Genomic DNA, 22,052 nt, shown 5'->3' with positions numbered 1-22,052 from the left:
TTAATGGAGGATTAACGACAATGCTGAATCCACAGATAATATAAAAATAAAAACTTTTTTTTTTTTTTGGACAGTCTCACTCTGTCACCCAGGCCGGAGTGCAATGGTGTGATCTTGGCTCACTGCAACCTCCGCCTTTTGGGTTCAAGCGATTCTCCTGCCTCAGCCTCCCAAGTAGCTGGGATTGCAGATGCCAGCCACCATGCCCAGCTAATTTTTGTATTTTTAGTAGAGATGGGGTTCCGCCATGTTGGCCAGGCTGGTCTCAAACTCCTAACCTCAAGTGATCCACCCGCTTAGTCTCCCCAAGTGCTGGGATTACAGAGGTGAGCCACCGCGCCCGGCCCAAAAATCAAATTTTCACCAGTTATTTAAATCCACTACTTCCCAAGATGAAAGCTTTATTACCAACTGAAACTTAGAGAACTATGAGTGGTCGTGGGCTGCCTCTGAACTTGCTGTGGGTATATTTACTGAGCCACCATGGGGCTCATGTGAAGAGTCTAGGGTTTTGTTTTACCTCCTTAACACTTCAGTTTTGAAAATCCCCATAAGACAGTAATAGTTCTATAGGGTAAACTCCACGGAAAGCTTCTGTAGGGGGCATAGGAGTGGCACCTAGAGTTGTGGGAACGTCAGCAAACCTGCATCCTCCCTCAGGGGAGAGGTCAGAGCAACTCAGAATATTATGACTACTGAAACAACTTTTTGACTTCACGATGGTGCAAAGCAATCCACATCCAGTAGAAACCATACTTCAAGTACCCATACAACCATTCTGGTTTTTCTGAGACGGAGTCTCACTCTGTCACCCAGGCTGGAGTGCAGTGGCGCCATCTCTGCTCACTGCAACCTCTGCCTCCCGGGTTCAAGCAATTCTCCTGCCTCAGCCTCCCAAGTAGCTGGGATTACAGGCACCCCCCCACCACACCCGGCTAATTTTTGTATTTTTAGTAGAGAGGGAGTTTCACCATCTTGGCCAGGCTGGTCTTGAACTCCTGACCTCGTGATCCACCCGCCTCGGCCTCCCAAAGTGCTGGGATTACAGGTGTGAGCCACCGCGCCTGGCCCATTCTGTTTTTTAGTTTCAGTACAGTATTCAATAAATTACATGAGATACTCAACACTTTATTATAAAATAAGTTTTTGGCTAGATGATTTTGTCCAACTGTGGGCTAATGTAAGCGTTCTGAAAACATTTAAGGCAGGCTAGGCTAAGCTATGATGTTCAGAAGGTTAGGTGTAGTAAATGAATTTGTGATAATATTTTCAACTTACAATGGGCTTATTGAGACATAACCCCATCGTAAGTTGGAGCATCTATATTGCCGACATCTTAACAGAGCCGCTCTCTGTATATGCTGACTGATACATTAGGCTTGGCATAAATCATATCTGACCTTTCCTTATAATAGCACTGGGTGGACTTCAAAGGTGGAAGAGATATTTCTTGTTCAATTAAGTCATCATTGCAGAAAGATGAAACAGATGATACTTTATAAGCCAGGCACTGTCCTACCTTGTGGTAATTCCTATTAAAACACATTTAAAAGATGAGGAAACTGAAACTTAGAGCAATTTACTAATTTCAATGTCTTACGGCCAGTGCAGTGTTCACGGATTTAAAATCACTTCCTTTTTCATTCTTTGGAGCTGTGGAAATGCAAGTATCAATAATTCTGCTAAATAATCAGGAGTTGACTATAATTAAGCTGCAAAAACCAAACAATTTTCCACACTTGAATTAATGATTTCTGGGTGTGAAAGGGAATGGTCACCACATATTCTTAGTTTCCTTCCATGCAAGCCTTAGAATTGAGCATAGCACTTACGAAACCAATATGATCAGATAATAAGATATCTTACTATTATCACTGTCTTAGCAAAATCTATCATAACACTGAAAAAAAAAATAGGATAGCTTCTTTTGCAAAATGTTTCAAGCTCCAAAAGTTCTTAGAATAATCTTTCTTGTTATTTTCTCTGCCACATGGTTACACAAATACAAAACAAATTGGAAATATGGATTTTCTGTCTTTCATAAACAAATACATATCCCTGAGCAATTGAATGAATTATTGTTTTGTCCAAAAATGGATAAGTATTTGGCTTTAATGATCTTGTTAGGTAACTAGTTTCCCTTCCCTTGTAGTTCTCAACTCCAGAGACCCTCTCTTTTCATTTTTCAAGCAAATAATTCAGAATCAGTGTTGATCCACTGCATGATTTTTCCCCCTTCGTTTCAACCTCCGATCTTACTGAGCAGAATTTTAATAGCTAAGGGAAATGATGTAATAATAAGTAACAAGTATATCTAGCTCTTAAAGAGTAGCTTTAATTTAACTCTACAAACTCATAAAATATTGGATATTTAGAATGAATGTAGATAGTAACAGTTCTCATATGGGCATAAAATTGCAAGAATTTTACTGATTGTGATGTATTACTTTTAGCACAAATAGAAATAGAATGTACCAAGTACAATAAACTTCACTAATTCAGGACATTTCAACTTGGCAACAAAAAGCTCAATTTATATATACTTAAAGAAATGCAATTTTAGTAACCTCAGTCTAATGCTTTATTTAAAGTAACATGTTAACACAGTGGGGCACAATTAAAAAGGAGTTGGAAGCATCAGATATAATATTAAAATACCTAGTTTTTTTCCAATCCAATTAATCTGTTTTGTGTATCTGTCTCAGAAAGGATAGTACCAGACCTGCCAAAGGTGTTGGCGGGAGTGAGATAAAGTAGATGCAAGGGGTTTAATAAAAACTCAAAGAATGACATAAATATAAAGTATTATTCTCAGAAATTACAATTCACAAGTAGCCTGCATTTTATAAAATACCTCTAAAACATCTTCAACATTTAAAAATTGGATGTTAAAATTGGTGATACATTAATAATACTCTTCATTCCTTGAATTTCTGATTCTGTTGCTGACTTTAGATAGAATTTATTTTTCATCAGTTACATACTCAAAGGCTAAAACAGGAAGGCATTCTTTTTTGAGACAGAGTCTCATTATGTCACCCAGGCTGGAGTGCAGTGGCGTGATCTCAGCTCTCTGCAACCTCCACAGAAAGGCATTCTTTAAACTTCTTATCCAAAATAAACCCAAATACAATTTCCGAAGTAGCATAGAGTTCAAGTTGCTGAGTCTTACTTAGTGAACCATCAGCCAACACTGTAGAACATCGTGGTGCTGCCATATAGTGTATTTCTTGCTGTTAGGAAAGCAAAATTCCCTATCCTATTCTGCATTCTGGTATTGACCTGACCTTAGTATGTTTGATTCTTTTTTTTTTTTTTTCCTAATAGGGACAGGGTCTTTGTCACCCAGGCTAGAATGGCCCGATCACAGTTCATTGCAGCCTCAAACTCCTGGGCTTAAGCAATCCCCCCGCCTCAGACTCCTGAGAAGCTGCATGCCACCACACCCAGCTAATTTTTTTTTTAATTTTTAAATTTTTTGTCAAAATGGGATCTCACTATATCAGACTGGTCTCCAACTCCTGGCCTCAAGCGATCTTCCTGCCTCAGCTTCCCAAAGTGCTAGGATTATGGGTGTGAGCCACTCACTGTGTCTGGCCATGTATTTGATTCTTTTAAAATTATGAATACTTGTTCTTTCAAACAACAAATATATTATAGTCATATCTTGGTTTCCAATTTCTGTTTAAATTAACAAGATGAGAATTGAGGCCCAGGGAATCAGAGGTTCTCCAGATGTTTCCCTTCATTCACATCTAATCCTACCCCTCCACAGGAGGTATGAAACCAACTCATTGCAAAGATGTCACCCAGGGCCACATCACCCAGGGATACTGGGGTTGGGTGAGAGCACAACGGGACAGTAGAGACCTCACCTGTGTCTTTCTGGCAGCAGACAGTCCTATCATAACTTTGCCTTCGTGCTTGAGCACTAAGTTCAAGCAAACGTTTTATGAAGTGTCCTGCCCAGTCAACTGCTGAGTAATATACATTATACCAAATAAACTGGTTATTTTGTAGAGATTGTTGAATGCTTTTGTTCAACATTTTCATTTTGAAAAGTTTTTTAAATTATTTATTATTATTATTATTATTTTTGAGACAGAGTCTCGCTCTGTCCTCTAGGCTGGAGTGCAATGGTGCCATCTCGGCTCACTGCAACCTCCACCTCCCAGGTTTAAGTGATTCTCATGCCCTAGCCTTCCAAGTAGCTGGAATTACAGGTGCGAGCCACCAGCACCTGGCTAATTTTTGTATTTTTAGTAGAGACGGGGTTTCACCATGTTGCCCAAGCTGGTCTCGAACTCCTGACCTCAGGTAATCCTCCCGCCTCAGCCTCCCAAAGTGCTGGGATTAGAGGCATAAGCCACCATGCCTGGTCTGAGAAGATTTTTTTAAGAGTGTTCTGCTGCTCTTTAGTTTCATGTAAACTTATTTTCCCCATGGCACCCTCCTCACTGTCATCCATGTCCCTTTTCTGCATGAGCTGGTATCCCTTGCTACCCTCTAAGACCTAGGGGATAGAAAACAATGGGCTCTAGCCTGCCTTCTGCAGGGAACAAAGCCTAGAAACAGGAAGCTGCTGCTGGCAATCCCAACTGCACTGTGTCCATGGAGTATCATGAATAGTTTACACGAAGAGGATTTCTTTAAAATGCTGAATTATGAAGGAGTATTGATTGTGTGAGTAGAAATATCTAGAAGACTACATCTTTTGTCTTCTAGACTAATGCTCTGACATGGAGAAGTGTTTCCAGTCAACAGTTTATTCTGAAGATAGCACCTTGTCCCCTAAATGCACATTACATTCTCAAATTTACCTTTTTAAAGATTCTCTTTGAAATAATCTCTCCAAAAGTCAGTAAGAAACATGTCGAGCACTACCAAAGCTGAGAAAGTGGAGCTGAATCGGGCTCTTAGCCTCACTCACACAAAATAATATTTTAATTGGCTAAGCTAATATTTGATCCAAGTTCATAAAAGTTTGAAATCAAATAATTAAATGCAAATACAGTCTTCATCCCAAAGACGATAAGAATGCCTTTAAGCTAATATTTTTAACAAGAACTGTTCCACAGCGCTCTCTTGTAAATTTTATCATACCTGAGGCAGTTTTCCTCATTCGATTAGCTGGAAAGCTGAATTTATCCCGAGGCAAACCAGACATCTAGTATGGGCTAAATTCAACAACTGGAGCTTAAATTTGGCTTAATATATCCCCACTTGGATCTGCCTGTTTAATTCTCTTTCATATGATAACGTTGGCTTATTCATAGTCTTGACTTGCCACCTGAACAAACTGAACCTCATATCTTATTCTAAGAGAATAAAACTTTGCAAAAACCACCGAAGTTTCTGAATGGAAATCAAATACAAAGTGATGCTCAAAAACTGTTTCAGGACGTGAGTACAAAAAAAAAAAAAAAGTGAAGAGGTTTTCTCTGAGGGAGGGCTGCTCTTTACGAATGTGGATGTTTCCTATGCTTTGGGAGCAGACGGTCTTTAGCAGGATAAGGACTAAGACCTCCAAGGCAAGCTGCAATTGTGTCTCAAGCTTGAAATTCTGCATGCTACCTATTTTATCAAACACCGTATGTATTTGGCCTTATTGTTAAATCTATTTTAAATACAACTTTATTTGAGGTTTAGGGGCAAACTAGGAAATTGCCTCATCCTATATCCCTTTAAATTCTGTTTCCTGGCTCAGAATATCCCATTGATTTCCAGCCAGAGGCCTTATTTTTCTTTGATTTTCCGTATATTTTAATGTAGTTTTCACTATCATCTGATAGGCAGAAGTTGATACAATGTACGATCTGTTTCATAAACCCCTTTAGTATAGCATTCTGTCCTCATTTTTATCCCTAAGAATTCTAGAAAGCAAATTGCAAATGTGTATACAGAGGGAAAATGGAAGTGCTCTGTGCCCGTGATGTGGTCCCTAACACAGCACACAGCCCCAAAATACAGGTTTCCTGAAAATACTCAGATTACCACTTCACAACATCAAACATATCAAATGTTTTTCCTTCTACTCATTGAGCTCAATTACTTCAACCTTGAATCAAATTACACTTTTTCTAGAGATACATTATAGGAAAAGAGCTTTGTTATATTTGAAATTGGTTGGGAATTTAACAAGGTGAGGAACTTTAAAGTTGCTTAAGAGTCTAATAGCTGGGGGTATTGATACATAGAAAGTGCTCAATATATTTTTATTGAATTAATTTGCATATGCTTTGTATTCATGGGCACTGAATACAAATTAGCCAATTCAATAATAAATGCATTGGTTGTCTTTTATGTGTGTGGTGCTATACCTGTGTGGTGTGGGAAATAAGAAACATAAGTCAGAATCTCTGCCTTCTGAGAGAATGCAATCTAGCAGGAGAGGCAAGGCATAAACCAGTAACCGGAGAATCCAGAAAAGCTTGCCTGGGAAGATGCGATTGCAAATATGTGGAAGATGTTCCACAGCCAAGCAAGCAAGAAGACTGGCGTGTGAAACAAGTGAGAAAAAAGATTCTCTTATTCGACAAATGTGAACTGAGCTCCTCCTTTGTCCAGACATTATGCTAGGCCTGGGAAAGGTTATAATTGACAAGATAGACATATCCCTGTCCTCATAATTGACAGTGAAATTACCATGTAATACCCAATGCCCTGCATGATGGACAAGTAGAGTGTGCTGTAGACTCACAGCAGAGAGGACTTCAAGGAGTCTTCCTGGACATAATGATATCTGCGCTGAGGCCCAGGAGATTGGTCAAAATTATCCAAATAAAGGTTAGGGGAAGAAAGTTCCAGGTACTGGCCCAGGCACATTCAAGAAACTGAAAGAAGTTGGTGGGTGGGGTGAAATAAAACGGGATAGATAAACAGGCCAGATAAATGTCTTTAATCTTTAACCCAGGGTAGTGGGGGGCCATTGAATGATTTTAAGCAGAGGGTACTAGAGGACATAATTGGATTCACATTTAAAGTTATCACTCATGCTGTTGTGAGGAAAATGCATTTGGAGGCGGGGACAATATTGGAGGAATCAGTTATAAGGAACAGAGGCGAGTTACGGTTGCAGCAATGGAGAATAAAGGACAGATGCAAGACGCAATTAGAAAGCAGAGGCAGCAACTCGGTGATGGCTGGATTGGAAAAGAAGAGGAGAGGGAGGAGTCATGAATGAATCTGGGTCTCAGGCTTGAAATCCCAGGTAGATATTGGGTAACGGGATGGATTCTTAGTCCAATCATTGGTATAAGAAAAGCAGGAGAAGGAGCAGGTTTAGAAAACCAGACAGATTGAGCTACATTTTAGACACTGTGAGTTTGAGATGCCCCCTAGCTATCAGGTAGAGACATCTAGTAAATAGTAAACAGTCATATGTATAGAACCAAATAAAGTTATATGCTGCAGTCTTCCACATGGGTCACTGAGTGAGCTGGTGAAAGCATTGAACACACTGAAATAAAATGTTCAACACATGGAAAAGTCCAAAGGATTTGAGAAAAACAAGCAGGCTTGGCACTGCAAGCCAAAGCACCCAGCCAAAAAGTCCTCTTTGAATCCATTTCCCAAGAAAGTACAATCTATAATGGAGTTTGTGCTTTTCACTTGCTGTTATAAAACAATTCTACACAAAATAAAAATAAAGTTGGCCATGAATTTGATATGGAAGAATAGCAGCATGTCAAAGGCAAAAAAAAAAAAAAAGAAGAAAGAAAAGAAAAAAAGAAAAATGTTGGTTTAGGGCAAGAATTTAAACAAAAAAGTTTATTCTCATATTTCCTGAGGATCTCCTCTGTGCTGAGCACTGGCCAGGCACTAGGAATACAGCTGCACATAAGACCAAGTCTCTGCCTACACGGCTTTCATTCTAGCATTCTAGTGGGGGTGACGGGCAATTTTGGTTTTTGTTTTTTTTTTTTTTGAGACAAGATCTCACTCTGTTTCCCAGGCTGGAGTGCAGTGGCACTATCTTGCTTCACTGCAGCCCCAACTTCCTGGGGTCAAGTGATTCTCCCACCTCAGCCTCCCAAGTAGCTGAGACTATAGGTGCAGACCACCACACTCACTAATTTTTGTATTTTTGTAGAGACAGGGTTTCTCCATGTTGGCCAGGCTGGTCTTGAACTCCTGGGCTCAAGAGATCCTCCAGCCTTGGCCTGCCAAAGTGCTGGGATTACAAGCGTGAGCCACTGCACCCAGCTTGGCAGTTTTTAAAATTAGACAAATGTATGCATAATGTAAGGTCAGTCATGAACAAGCAATAATAAGAGCACATCATTTAGGGATGTAAGAAAACAGGTGATATTGTTTGGATCCTTGTCCCTGCCCAAATCTCATGTCGAACTGTAATCCCCGATGCTGGAGGTGGGGCCTGGTAGGATGTCTTTGGATCATGGGGTCATGACCCAAAACACCAGGTCCCTCAGGGCCTGGTGTTGTCTTGGTGATAGTGAGTTCTTGCCAGATCTGGTAATTTAGAAACGTGTATCACCTCCCTACACATACTCTCTCTCTCTGGCTCCTGCCTTCACCATGTGATGTGCCTGCCCCGACCTCACCCGCCACCATGATTTTAATCTTCTTGAGACCCCCCCAGAAGCTGAGCAGATGCCAACACCATGCTTCCTGTAAAGCCTGCAGGTTCATGAGCCAATTAAACCTCTTTTCTTTATAAATTACCCAGTCTTAGGTATTTCTTTATAGCAGTGCAAGAACGGCCTAGCGGAAATACAGAATTCTGGATTATGGTCATCTCTGGGGCATCAGGAATTCGTTCTTGGGAGGAACACACAGATAGCCTGAAGGGCTCTGACCATGTTCTGGTCTTCCTGATGAGTGGTGGATTCATAGGTATTCACTATACTATGTTTAAAAACTGACATATACATTACATTTAAAACATTAATTATAGTAAAATATGCACAATGTAAAATTTACCATCTTAACCACTTTTCCATAGATTTTAATAGACTTTTTTTTTTTTTTTGAGACAGAGTCTTGCTCTGTTGTCCAGGCTTGAGTGCAGTGGCACGATCTCAGCTCACTGCAACCTCCGCCTCGTGGGTTCAAGTGATTCTCCTGTCTCAGCCTCCTGAGTAGCTGGGATTACAGGTGCCAGCCACCACACCCGGCTAAATTTTGTATTTTTAGAAGAGATGGAGTTTCCACATGTTGGCCAGGCTGGTCTTAAACTCCTGACCTCAAGTGATCCACCCACCTTGGCCTCTCAAAGTGCTAGGATTACAGGCATGAGTCACCGCACCTGGCCAACTTTATTTTTTAGAGCAGTTTTTTTTTTTTTTTTTTTTTTTTAGACGGAGTCTCACTCTTGTCACCCAGGCTGGAGTGCAATGGCACAATCTCAGTTCACTGCAACCTCCAACTCCCGGATTCAAGTGATTCTCCTGCCTCAGCCTCCCGAGTAGCTGGGATTACAGGCATGCACCACCACACCCAGCTAATTTTTATATTTTTAGTAGAGACAGGGTTTCACCATGTTGACCAGCCTGGTCTCAAACTCCTGACCTCAGGTGATCTGCCCACCTCCCAAAGTGCTGGGATTACAGGCGTGAGCCACTGTGCCCAGCCCTGTAGTAGTTTTAAGTTCACCACAAAATTGAGCAAAAGGTACAGAGACTCCCCACATAACTCCTGCCCACCTACTGTCAGCATTCCCCTACCAGCACAAGCCTCCCCTACTGTCAGCATTCCACACTGGAGTGAAACCTTTACAATGAATGCCACTACATTGACACATCTTTATCACCCAAAGTCCGCTGTTCACATTAGGTAGGTAGGGCTCGCTGTTGATGTTGTACATTCTATGGATTTGGACACACGTAATGACATGTATCCACCATTACAGTATCATACAGAGTAGTGTCACTGCCCTAGAAGTCCTCTGTGCTCTGCCCAGTCATCCCTCCTTCTACCAACTACTGGCAACCACCCATCTTTTTATTGTCTCCATAGTTTTGTCTTTTCCAGAATGTCACACAGTTGGAATCATACAATATAGAGCCTTTTCAAAGTGGCTTCTTTCATTTAGTAATATACATTTACGTTTCCTCCATGTCTTTTCATGGGCCAACAGCTCGTTTCTTTTTAGTGTTGTGTAATATTTCATGGTCTGGATACACCACAGTCTAACCATTTACATACTAAAGGACATTTTGGTTACTTTCAAGTTTGGGCAATTATGAGTAAAACTGCTATAAACATCCCTATGCATGTTTTTGTGCAGACATACATTTTCTTCATAACCATTTAAACATATACAGTTCAGTAGTGTTAAGTTCATTTGCATTGTTATACAACCAATATCCAAAATTCTTATCTGACAAACTGAAACTCTATACCCATCAAACAACAACCTCTGTTCCTCATTCCTGCCAACCACCATTCTATTTTCTGCGCCTATGAATTTGACACAAGACAAATTCATTTGACACAGGTGCCTCTAGGTACCTCTTATAAGTGGACTCATAAGTGTTTTCTTTTTGTGACTGGCTTATTTCACTTAGCATAATGTCTTCAGTGTGACAGAGACCAGAGTAGCCCACCATTCCCTTTGAACATTGGTATTGTACCACAAAATCAAGTGGTTTTCAAACATTTTTGATCCGTGGGACCTTTTTTTCTAAACCATGTATACAAAAAAAGTCAAAAGTGGAGAAATTCTTATTTCTTAGCCTTGGCACCTGTACAATACAATTGGAAGGGGTTGGGGTGGGGCTTGTCCAGAGAAGTCCCCACAAAGGTGCCCCATAACACTAGACTGTGCTCAGTCTCCATCGTGAGACTATTATTTATAATAGTGATTTGTGGCATTTAAGATGTTAAATTTCCTTCAAAATCTCAAACATTAAGTTGTGTTACATGCCAATTTAAAGGTCAAATGTATATTATTTCATTCAAATTATCTGAAAACCATTCATTCGCATATCATGAGACCCTTTAGAAACGGAACTGCTTGACTAACCAGCACTTCCCATTCTCCAACTCCAGCAAGTGACAGAAACTTGCAGGCATTGACATAATAGGGGAAAAAAAACTCCAGGACTTTAAAATAATGAGCCCTGCAGGGTTCAGATTCCTGCTCCGCCAGAGGGAAGTCTCATGGTAAAGCATACAAGGACTTTAGAGTGAGACAGGCCTGGTCATAAATTCAAGATCTTCTTACTAGCATTAAAATCCTAGATGAGTTTCTCAACCCCTTTAAGCCTCCGTTTTTCCATTGGGAAAATGATATTAATAATAACTTCCCCATAAGATTCTTAAGAGGATTAAATGAGAAAACATATGTTAAAGACACTTGTCACATTAATTGGTGTTTGGTAAACAGTATTTCCTCCCTCATTCTTACTAACTTTGAGATCCTGGGAAAGCCATTTAATCCCTCTGATTCTTAATTTCATAATACCTATAACACCTTCTAGGATAGAATCCTTTACAATTTAGCTTATCCTGAATCCCACTCCTAGGCCAGTTTTCTACATACTCTCACTAACTCCTGGGATTTCACCCATCACCCATCAGCTGTACACTGATAAGTCCCAAATCTATACCTCCAGCCCAAGCCTTTCTCTGGAGGTCTAGACCTTTATGTCTGGCCATTTCCTGGACATCTTCACCCAATATTCCATGTGCCCCTTAAATTCAACATGGCCATACCTAGACTCCTTAAATATTGCTTCTCAAATCTGCTGCTCCTCTTGCCTTGGTGACGGCCACCACCTTCTTCCCTTAACAGACAACTGGAAGCCATCCAGGACCCTCACTCTTTCTCTCTGTCTCTCCTACTTTTTATTAACCCAAGGCCAGCAAACCCTGTTGCATCAACCATCTTGATGCCTTTCAAGTCCCTCCCCACCTCCTTGGCCGCCATATTTCTCATCTGTGTTCCTGCAGCAGGCTCCTGGCTGGTCTCCCTCCATGAGCCTGCTCTCCCCTCACCCTTCTGCACACACTAGTCCCTTCTACACACTTCTGGCAGAATGCTTTTTTTAAATCAGAAAGCTAACCATTTCCCTCTTTCCTAAAACCATTCAGTGTTTCTGCCTTGCTTTCGGAACAAAATCCAGACCATCTGACATGCAGCACTCTTCACAGTCTTAAACCTTAGGGCCCATCTTTATCTTGCCCACCTATTCCTTCTCCACAAAGGCTGAGCTGTTTAACAGTGTACCAAAGACCTCTCTGTTCTTTCCTTCTCTAGGGTTTGTATATAGGCCACTGTCTGCTAGGATGTGCATTCTCTTCCATGCGTTGCTCAGCTCATTCTAACTCATCTTTCAAAACTCCTCAGGTGTCACCTTCCCCAGGGACCCCTCTTTTCTCTTGAACCCTGTGTTAACTGCCCATCCTGTAAGGGCACTGCTTATCTGTATCACATTAATTGAGCTACTGTACACAGAGACTGTGCCTTTTATTTCCATATCTCCAACACGCAGACCAGAGCTGTTAAGACTGAATGAATGAATGAATGTGTATACATTGTGTATACACGAAGGTATGAAATAATAAATAAAGCACGTTAAGAATATTTTGTAAACTACAAAGCACCAATCAGTTGTAAGGGCCTGTTATTTCTGTGTACATACATAGTATATACACTTTATACTACTTTTTTTTTTTGAGAGAGACAGGGTCTCACTCTGTTGCCCAGGCTGGAGTGCAGTGGCACAATTACAGCCTACTGCAACCTTGAACTCCTGGGCTCAAATGATGCTCCTACTTCAGCTCTCAAGTAGCTGAGACTACAGGCACACACCACCACGTCCAGCCAACTTTTTATTTTTATTTTTGGGGGGAGACAAGGGTCTTGCTGTGGTGCCTAGGCTGGTCTCAAACTCCTGGGCTGAAGCAATCCTCCATTTTTGTAGACAGCTCCTGCCAAGGGCTGCATTTTCTTATTATTAATTTGCCTATGAAAGCACAAAATTATACATTCTAGTTGGTAAAAATAACTCTTGGGTTAGTGTGTGTGCATGTGTGTGTGTGTACACACCTATATTATTCTAAGGGACTTATGGGAATGAATTTAAAATCTTGAGTTTCAGATTTTGCTGGAAACTGGAGATAGAATCTAAGTTTAGGTGTCAGCACCAAAATTATCCTGCCCTCCCCTCCCCAATCCCTAAACAGCCCTGATTTCTTTTTAAAAGTGAACTTTGTTCATATGAAAAGAACGAACATGTTCTGCAACTTCCAGAAGTTCTTACAAAATCAGTTATGCAGATTATCCATATTTAGCCCTTTAAAAAATAATTTTGAACATTAGCTCCTTACAGAAAATCTATTTTCTTTCTCCTTTTCTAGAGGAAAGGGCCTTCTGAGGGCAAATCGTGTGACAGTTTATAGATTGTCATCTCTCTAAAGACCTCAAGGAAAAGAAGTATTTTCTATGTGCAAAACGGTACCTCTTTTTTCCACCTTTGTGTCCTTTAAAAGATTAGATAAGCCAGCTCGCACCTGTAATTAATCCCACATAACTCCCAGTTACTGGGACCGGGAGTAGCTGAGGCCAGAGGATCGCTCAAGCCCAGGAGTTCAAGGCTACAGTGAGCTATGATGTCACCACTGCATTTCTGCCTGGGTGACAGAACGAGACTCTGTCCCTATTTATTAAAAAAAAAAATCAGACAATAATATTAGTAATTTTAAAAAAATAAAAAATATTTAAAATCTTTAAAAAGACAAAAAAGACTAAGGAATTTTTTCCCACTTTTGAAAAATTAACAAAGATAATTACCTTATCAGCAAAAGTCAACACACTCCATTTGAGCCTCACAGCCCCCAGCCCCCTGGCTCAGCCGAGGACCCATTTCTGAAAAAGTGTGTTGAATGACACGGTTTATAGGCTGCACCATTATGGCAGCTACCAGGGAGGCAGAGATGAGTATCTTCCTCTTCAGAGAGAGCCTGAATGTTGTGTGTGACTGAAAAGTCAGTACTATAATATATTCAAGAAGACCTAAGGGTTTACTTTCCAATAAGGATGGAAAAAATCTGAGCACCCCACTGTGAGCTTATCGTAATGCTGCTTCATATAAAAAGTTGGTAATTAGTCCCTGAGTGAATAAAGTAGAATAGATGATAAGAGATTGATACTAAGAGGAGAAGCACAAAATGCTCTTGCCAGTCATCAAAATTTAAAGGCTATAGAGAAAGGGTTGGGGATGCCTCTGTCTGTTTACATACTATTTCCAACTCAGAATTTGTAATGATAGGGTTTATTAACTGGTGTTTTTAAATTGTATGAAAATGAAGCTTATATAAATTTCAAAGGAACGCACAGAGTGCCAAATGCAGGAGCCTTTGCAATACAGCCTAAAATGCCACAGAAGAACTGGTGGAAATTTTTATCTCATAGCCATCTCTTTTCCTCCAGCTGGGGGTTTTTTGCTAAAATCCAGATGTGGGACAATGCTATTTAATATGAGAACCAAACAGCAAATTTCAAAAACATGTATTTCTGGGAACTCCAGAACATGTAATCATTTGTCTAGATTTTGGTTTTTTTCATATAATTTAATATCAATTCACTTGTATATTTCTGTTGTTAGAGACTCCTGCTATAGATGAGTTCAGACTCCCAAGTTGCCAGCTACTATTCATTACTTAAGATGGAATAGGACTTGATTTTTATTGGAGGGACATTCCAGAGAAAATGGAAATCAGGACAATTTCAGTGTTTACATTTGGGCCATAGCTTTGCATTAAACATGCTTCCCCTTTCCATCCCCAAGTTCTGAGAATTTAAATTTCTATTTATGTGGGATGCATGTTTTAATTTTCATGAAAAAGTATGCATTTTCATCAAAACTAATTCCATGAATACTGAGGAAACACAGTTAAGTTTCTAAACTCTTCCTAAAAAGTAAATACAAGTGAACCACATAAATGAGTGAAAATTCCAGGTCTTCTGGGAGGTGGTATCATTTGTATTTTGGCACTTAATCTCTTCCATTGCTTTTAGGTCCTGGTGAACTGTCTGTGAACTACCTCAATTACAAGTGGAAAATCCAGGGTCTACCTGTCTGTCAGGTCCAGTCTGCAGCATCCCAGGGACTGATTCCAATCCAAATGAGAACATAAGCACGTTTCCCTTAACACAAAACTGACCAGTGAAAATCCTCATTTGCAAAACATGTAAATTAGAACTTGATTATTCAGATCTCAAAAGGATTCATCAGAGGACTTTCTGAATAGAAAACACTATTACATGTAAAGTACAGTATTTTATTTCAGGGAGAGATCCGTTACATATATGCCAAATTTTTGAAAATCAGTTTCTAGTTAGAAAAAGAAAGGAAATTGTCTTGTGAAATAATTTAACAGGTCAAATTCACAATTGTATCAATCTTGGACAAATGCACCAATAATGTGAAGCAAGGAGTTACCGGTGTATTCCCTGGGGATGGCTGAACTAAAGCATATCCCTTATCCCCAGGAGCTTACGGTCTGCATAGGGAAACGGACAGTTAAATAGACAGAAGCCAGCATCAAGGCAGGCAGCAGAGCAATGATCCTGGAATGGCATGGTCAGTAAATGAGAGGAATTCACTCAGAACTTCTTCAGGATCATTGCCATGTGTATAGATGTAGAAACAAAATAGACATTCGGCAAGTAAGAATCTTTGGGACAATTAGCAGCATATGTTTTATTATTTCATGATAACATTCATCAGAATAGCTTAATGGGATAATTAATTCAGGCGTGCGGATTCAATTCTGATCAGCTTTAGCAAAAAATAGTATATTTAGCCAAAATATGAGACACCTATATATTTTCCTGCCAGAAGGAAAATTGCACATATTTCCAAAGTTTTGGGGGAAAAGGGTGTCAGTTTGGACCAGTATTCATAGAAATTAACCATCGAGGCTGGACACAGTAGCTCACGCCTGTAATCCCAGCACTTTGGGAGGCCAAGGTGGGTGGATCACTGGAAGTCAGGAATTCGAGACCACCCTAGTCAACATGGTGAAACCCCATCTCTACTAAAAATATAAAAATTAGCTGGGCGTGGTGACACAAGTCTGTAATCCCAGCTACTCAGGAGGCTGAGGCAGGAGGATTGCTTGAACTCAGGAGGTGGAGGTTGCAGAGAGCCGAGATGGCACCACTGCACTACAGCCTGGCAACAGAGCAAGACTCTGTCTCAAAATAAAAAAAAGAAAGAAGTTAACCATTGAATGCTGAGCTGAAGACTCTAAATTATCATTCTATAATAGTAAGTGGATAAACCAAAACTTATGATCTAGCCTTTGTTTTATGTTTGTTGGTAGTTTTCTTTCTTTTTGTTTTTCCTTAACAGAGCAGCATAGTTTATCACAGAATGTTAAAACTGGTTCTCAAAAAAATACAATTATCAAAAAAGGAAAGTTTCAAACAACTTTCTAAAAAGGGTATTCTTCATTTTTCTTACATTTTACATTCATTCTATGCAAATTTCTACATCCTCTCTATTAATCTCTGACTGTTACTAGCTTTGCTTGCTGGTGAGAGTATTTTTCACTGTAGCGTAAAATAATACTGCATTTCAAATTTCTAATAGTCATGTTTTAATCACTATAATGCAAAACAAATGTAGATTTTTCTATCACATACCAAGGTAGGACATATTGAAGGTATTTCTGATTGTTTATATTTTGTAATTTTGAACCAAGTATGACTCTGGATACACAGTCATACTTATAAATATTTTTAAGTAACTTAAAATCATTTTTAAAATATATTAAATAAGACAGGTGGAATATGCTTTACTAACTGTAAAGTGCCGCATGAGTAAAATGTCCAGAGCACACCAATGTGGTTGCCAATTTAAATGCCACCGGAAGACTCAGAGCTCCTTATTGTGTAGTATTTATCTGTTTGTACAACTCATCAATGAATAATCAAATATGTTTGAGTCTCCCATCTCACTTTGAAAGAGATGTGGTACCAACTCACTACATAACTATTTCAGTACTAATTCCTCACTGTTTTTAATTTGGGTCAGAGACTTGGGGATGGAAAGGGGAAGCATGTTTAATGCAAAGCTATGGCCCAAATGTAAACACTGAAATCGTCCTGAACACACTTCAACAGCGAATGTATGACAGCCCAGTGTAAAGCCATTTAGAAATAACAAGATGGACATGTACACATATGTAGGTTAAGTTCAACAGTATATAATGCCCAAAACAGTATATAGTGGGTATGAATTACTTGAACCGAGTTTAGTATCTTTATCCTTTTAGTCATAGTACTGTGTGGTTTTCTCCATATTCTCTTTCTTATTTATTTTTGTCCAATTAGAAAATAAAGCAGGGCAGGGTGGCTGCATCTGTTTACTTTCTGAGCATGGGTGTATGTAAACACACACACGTATCTGTCTATTTTTTCCAGAGGCTTCTATGTACACATCATATAAAAGTCATACTGTTAACATAAATCAACCCCAGAAGAGAAATTCCAGCATACCATTTTCCCTTGCCTATTGTCTGTGTGTGTGTTTGTATGTCAGTCTGTCTTTTTTTATTCTGGCTTTCTCTCTTATTCAGTATTTATAAGGACCTTTAGGGCAGATGTCTAAAAACAACTGCATAGTCATCAGGAGTTAGGCGGAATGAAATGCCTTTGCTCATCTTCTCTACATGAGTGACCAGAAGAAAAAAAGAAACACAGAGTATCAGACTTTAGAAACCACATGCAGGTTAAAGGGCACCGACCATCCTGGCTTGTGTTCTGCCTAAAGGACAAGGCTCTCATTTGATAAAGATCATTAGTCACCAAGATATATATTTTAGAGAGTTCCCAGTAGCGAATATTCTGTTGGCAGTCACTGGAGTGTACCAGATGGTTCATTAGCATAGGCTAGACAAGTCAAAGACTTTCAGAATCATTTAGAAAATGTCAAACAGAAACAAGAATCCTGTCACTTTTTATTAGAATTAACTACATCATACCCTGGACACAGATTTCACCTTGGGTCAGAAAAATTAATACAGAATTATATGAATTGTGTAATATACTGGGTTAAGATAGGTCTTTCTCCAGGGACTCATTTGCTGGCAATATATTAAGATCCCTCTACTTTAGGAATCCTCAAACCTTTCCTTTTGTAAGATATGAAAAGAGTTGACCTTGCTCAAAATCCATTGGTGTCTAATTGATTTGAGGTATATGCAGAATTTCAACAAGACATTCTTCTAAAGCTCTTTTGTGATCCTTTTCCCAGGAAGCTTGGTGAGTGGGGTTTACTGAATATTCAGCAGCATGTAAAGTATGTTTATGTCAAAAGGAAAATACATCCATTAATTGAACACATTGCTTTAGTAAACAGGAATTGAAATGCTATTGAAATGTTGCTTTTTTTTTTTTTTTAATGCAGATGTCAAAAACCTTGAAAACTTCCAGCTGGTAGAAGGTGTCCAGGAACAAGTCAATGCCGCCCTGCTGGACTACACAATGTGTAACTACCCGCAGCAGACAGAGAAATTTGGACAGCTACTTCTTCGACTACCCGAAATCCGGGCCATCAGTATGCAGGCTGAAGAATACCTCTACTACAAGCACCTGAACGGGGATGTGCCCTATAATAACCTTCTCATTGAAATGTTGCATGCCAAAAGAGCATAAGTTACAACCCCTAGGAGCTCTGCTTTCAAAACAAAAAGAGATTGGGGGAGTGGGGAGGGGGAAGAAGAACAGGAAGAAAAAAAGTACTCTGAACTGCTCCAAGCAACACTAATTAAAAACTTGCTTTAAAGATATTGAATTTTAAAAGGCATAATAATCAAATACTTAATAGCAAATAAATGATGTATCAGGGTATTTGTATTGCAAACTGTGAATCAAAGGCTTCACAGCCCCAGAGGATTCCATATAAAAGACATTGTAATGGAGTGGATTGAACTCACAGATGGATACCAACACGGTCAGAAGAAAAACGGACAGAACAGTTCTTGTATATTTAAACTGATCTCCTCTATGAAGAAATTTAGGAACTAATCTTATTAATTAGGCTTATACAGCGGGGGATTTGAGCTTACAGGATTCCTCCATGGTAAAGCTGAACTGAAACAATTCTCAAGAATGCATCAGCTGTACCTACAATAGCCCCTCCCTCTTCCTTTGAAGGCCCCAGCACCTCTGCCCTGTGGTCACCGAATCTGTACTAAGGACCTGTGTTCAGCCACACCCAGTAGTAGCTCCACCAAATCATGAACAGCCTAATTTTGAGTGTCTGTGTCTTAGACCTGCAAACAGCTAATAGGAAATTCTATTACTATGTTAGCTTGCCATTTTAAATATGTTCTGAGGGTTGTTTTGTCACGTGTTCATGATGTTAAGAAAATGCAGGCAGTATCCCTCATCTTATATAAGTGTTAATTAATATTAAGGGAAATGACTACAAACTTTCAAAGCAAATGCTCCATAGCTAAAGCAACTTAGACCTTATTTCTGCTACTGTTGCTGAAATGTGGCTTTGGCATTGTTGGATTTCATAAAAAATTTCTGGCAGGAAGTCTTGTTACTATACATCAGTCTTTTTCATCATCCAAGTTTGTAGTTCATTTAAAAATAAAACATTAAACACGTTTTGCTAGGATGTCAAATAGTCACAGTTCTAAGTAGTTGGAAACAAAATTGACGCATGTTAATCTATGCAAAGAGAAAGGAAAGGATGAGGTGATGTATTGACTCAAGGTTCATTCTTGCTGCAATTGAACATCCTCAAAAGTTGGGATGGAAATGGTGATTTTTACATGTGTCCTGGAAAGATATTAAAGTAATTCAAATCTTCCCCAAAGGGGAAAGGAAGAGAGTGATACTGACCTTTCTAAGTCATAGACCAAAGTCTGCTGTAGAACAAATATGGGAGGACAAAGAATCGCAAATTCTTCAAATGACTATTATCAGTATTATTAACATGCGATGCCACAGGTATGAAAGTCTTGCCTTATTTCACAATTTTAAAAGGTAGCTGTGCAGATGTGGATCAACATTTGTTTAAAATAAAGTATTAATACTTTAAAGTCAAATAAGATATAGTGTTTACATTCTTTAGGTCCTGAGGGGCAGGGGGATCTGTGATATAACAAAATAGCAAAAGCGGTAATTTCCTTAATGTTATTTTTCTGATTGGTAATTATTTTTAACAGTACTTAATTATTCTATGTCGTGAGACACTAAAATCAAAAACGGGAATCTCATTTAGACTTTAATTTTTTTGAGATTATCGGCGGCACAATCACTTTGTAGAAACTGTAAAAAATAAAAGTATCTCCTAGTCCCTTAATTTTTTCATAAATGTTTCTGGCTTTTGAGTAGTGTATTTATATTGTATATCATACTTTCAACTGTAGACAATTATGATGCTAATTTATTGTTTCTTGGTTTCACCTTTGTATAAGATATAGCCAAGACTGAAGAAACCAAATATATGTGTTTACTGTAGCATGTCTTCAAGTTAGTGGAACTTAGTTCAGGGACATAGAAGAGTCTTAATGAATTAAAATCATTCACTTGATTAAATGTCTGTAAATCTTCATCATTCCTACTGTAGTTTATTTAATATCTATTGTAAATTATGTGACTTGCAGCTTCCTCTGGTTTTCAAGTAAACTTAACAAGGTGGAGTCTTACCTGGTTTTCCTTTCCAAGCATTGTAAATTGTATACCAAAGATATTAGTTATTACTTCTGTGTGTACAAAGAGGATTATTTTATTATGTTTATTAATCACCTCTAATACTCATCCACATGAAGGGTACACATTAGGTAAGCTGGGCGTTGACTCATGTGCAGTCTCAGTCACCCGTGTTATCTTCATGGCTCAAAGGACAATGCAAAATCGCCGATCAGAGCTCATACCCAAAGCATTACAGAGAACAGCAGCATCATTGCCCTCCCCAGCTGAAAAACAAGTTGGCTAGAAGATACATGGAGAGGAATGGTGTTGTCAACAGTTAATGAAATGGTTCTATCATGCATGTGTAATGTGGATGGAGACAATTATAAGATTTGACTATAACTATTTGGAGGGTCTTTAACATTGCCAAAAAAACAAATATGTTGATTTATTTTATTTTTTATTTTAAGAGGCGGGATCTTGATCTCACATGTTGCCCAGGCTGGCCTTGAACTCCTGGGCTCAAGCATTCCTCCCGCCTCAGCCTCCCCGGTAGCTGGGACTAGGGGTGCATGCCAGCATACCTGGCTACATTGACTCTTAAAATCTATGTTCTCTTATTTTAAAGATACAGTACTCCCCACTGAAAATTAAACCTAAAAAATGTCACATATTGGTATGTTGTTAACCTGGTAGATTAAATCATGAGAATGATTAGAAAGACGGGCAACACAGCGGGTTACATCCACACTGCTGATCACACCAACGACAGGAGCTGATAAGCAAGAAAGCGTCACAGCCAGCATCTGTTCACCCAAGGTTGACAAGTGAAGTTTCTCTAATGTTGATTGTTAGCCGATTTGTAACCTGGCATTTACTTAGCAACTGCCTTATCAATTACAGGATTTACCGGTAAAAGCAGACTCAAATATAAAGGTTTTTGGCTTAACTTGGTTTATTATAGTTGCTCTATGTTTGTAAACAGACAATCTCTAATGTCTGATTATTTGTATCACAGATCTGCAGCTGCCTTGGACTTGAATCCATGCAATGTTTAGAGTGTGAAGTCAGTTACTTGTTGATGTTTTCTTACTGTATCAATGAAATACATATTGTCATGTCAGTTCTTGCCAGGAACTTCTCAACAAAATGGAATTTTTTTTTCAGTATTTCAATAAATATTGATATGCCCAGCCTGATAATTTTTAAAAGTTTTTATGTTGTCCTCATTCTATCGGATACTAAAGCTTCTAAGTAAGAGACTTGACTAGGAGTGAAATCAAAAGAATTCCACAGGAATAGATACTTTTCCCTTTAGATAACTTCTAGAGTGGTTGACTGTCCTTCCATGGATACCTGAAGCATTAAATTCAATCTGCGCATCATCTCTACACGTGAAACAAAGTATTTTATATCATCTACTGTT

General features: G+C 39.1%; 1 protein-coding gene across 4 annotated transcripts in view; it reads left to right on the top strand.

Annotated features, from left to right (window-relative positions):
• The window catches only part of NR5A2 (nuclear receptor subfamily 5 group A member 2), a 149,688-nt gene extending 127,860 nt beyond the window's left edge, over nucleotides 1-21,828 (top strand). For 3 of the 4 annotated variants that reach the window (XM_004028108.5, XM_055367782.2, XM_055367778.2), the window contains exon 8: nucleotides 18,384-21,826. In XM_004028108.5, coding sequence (XP_004028157.1) covers nucleotides 18,384-18,631 — 248 coding nt within the window. In that variant the 3' untranslated portion in view covers nucleotides 18,632-21,826. Of the gene's footprint in view, nucleotides 1-18,383 lie in introns of all 4 variants that reach the window. The other variant, XM_004028109.5, reaches the window with a different exon arrangement.
• Nucleotides 21,829-22,052: the final 224 nt, after the last annotated feature.

Source organism: Gorilla gorilla, chromosome 1, assembly GCF_029281585.2.
Source record: "Gorilla gorilla gorilla isolate KB3781 chromosome 1, NHGRI_mGorGor1-v2.1_pri, whole genome shotgun sequence".
NCBI classification, from domain to species: Eukaryota; Metazoa; Chordata; class Mammalia; order Primates; family Hominidae; genus Gorilla; species Gorilla gorilla.
This window is presented reverse-complemented; position numbering and strand designations above follow the sequence as displayed.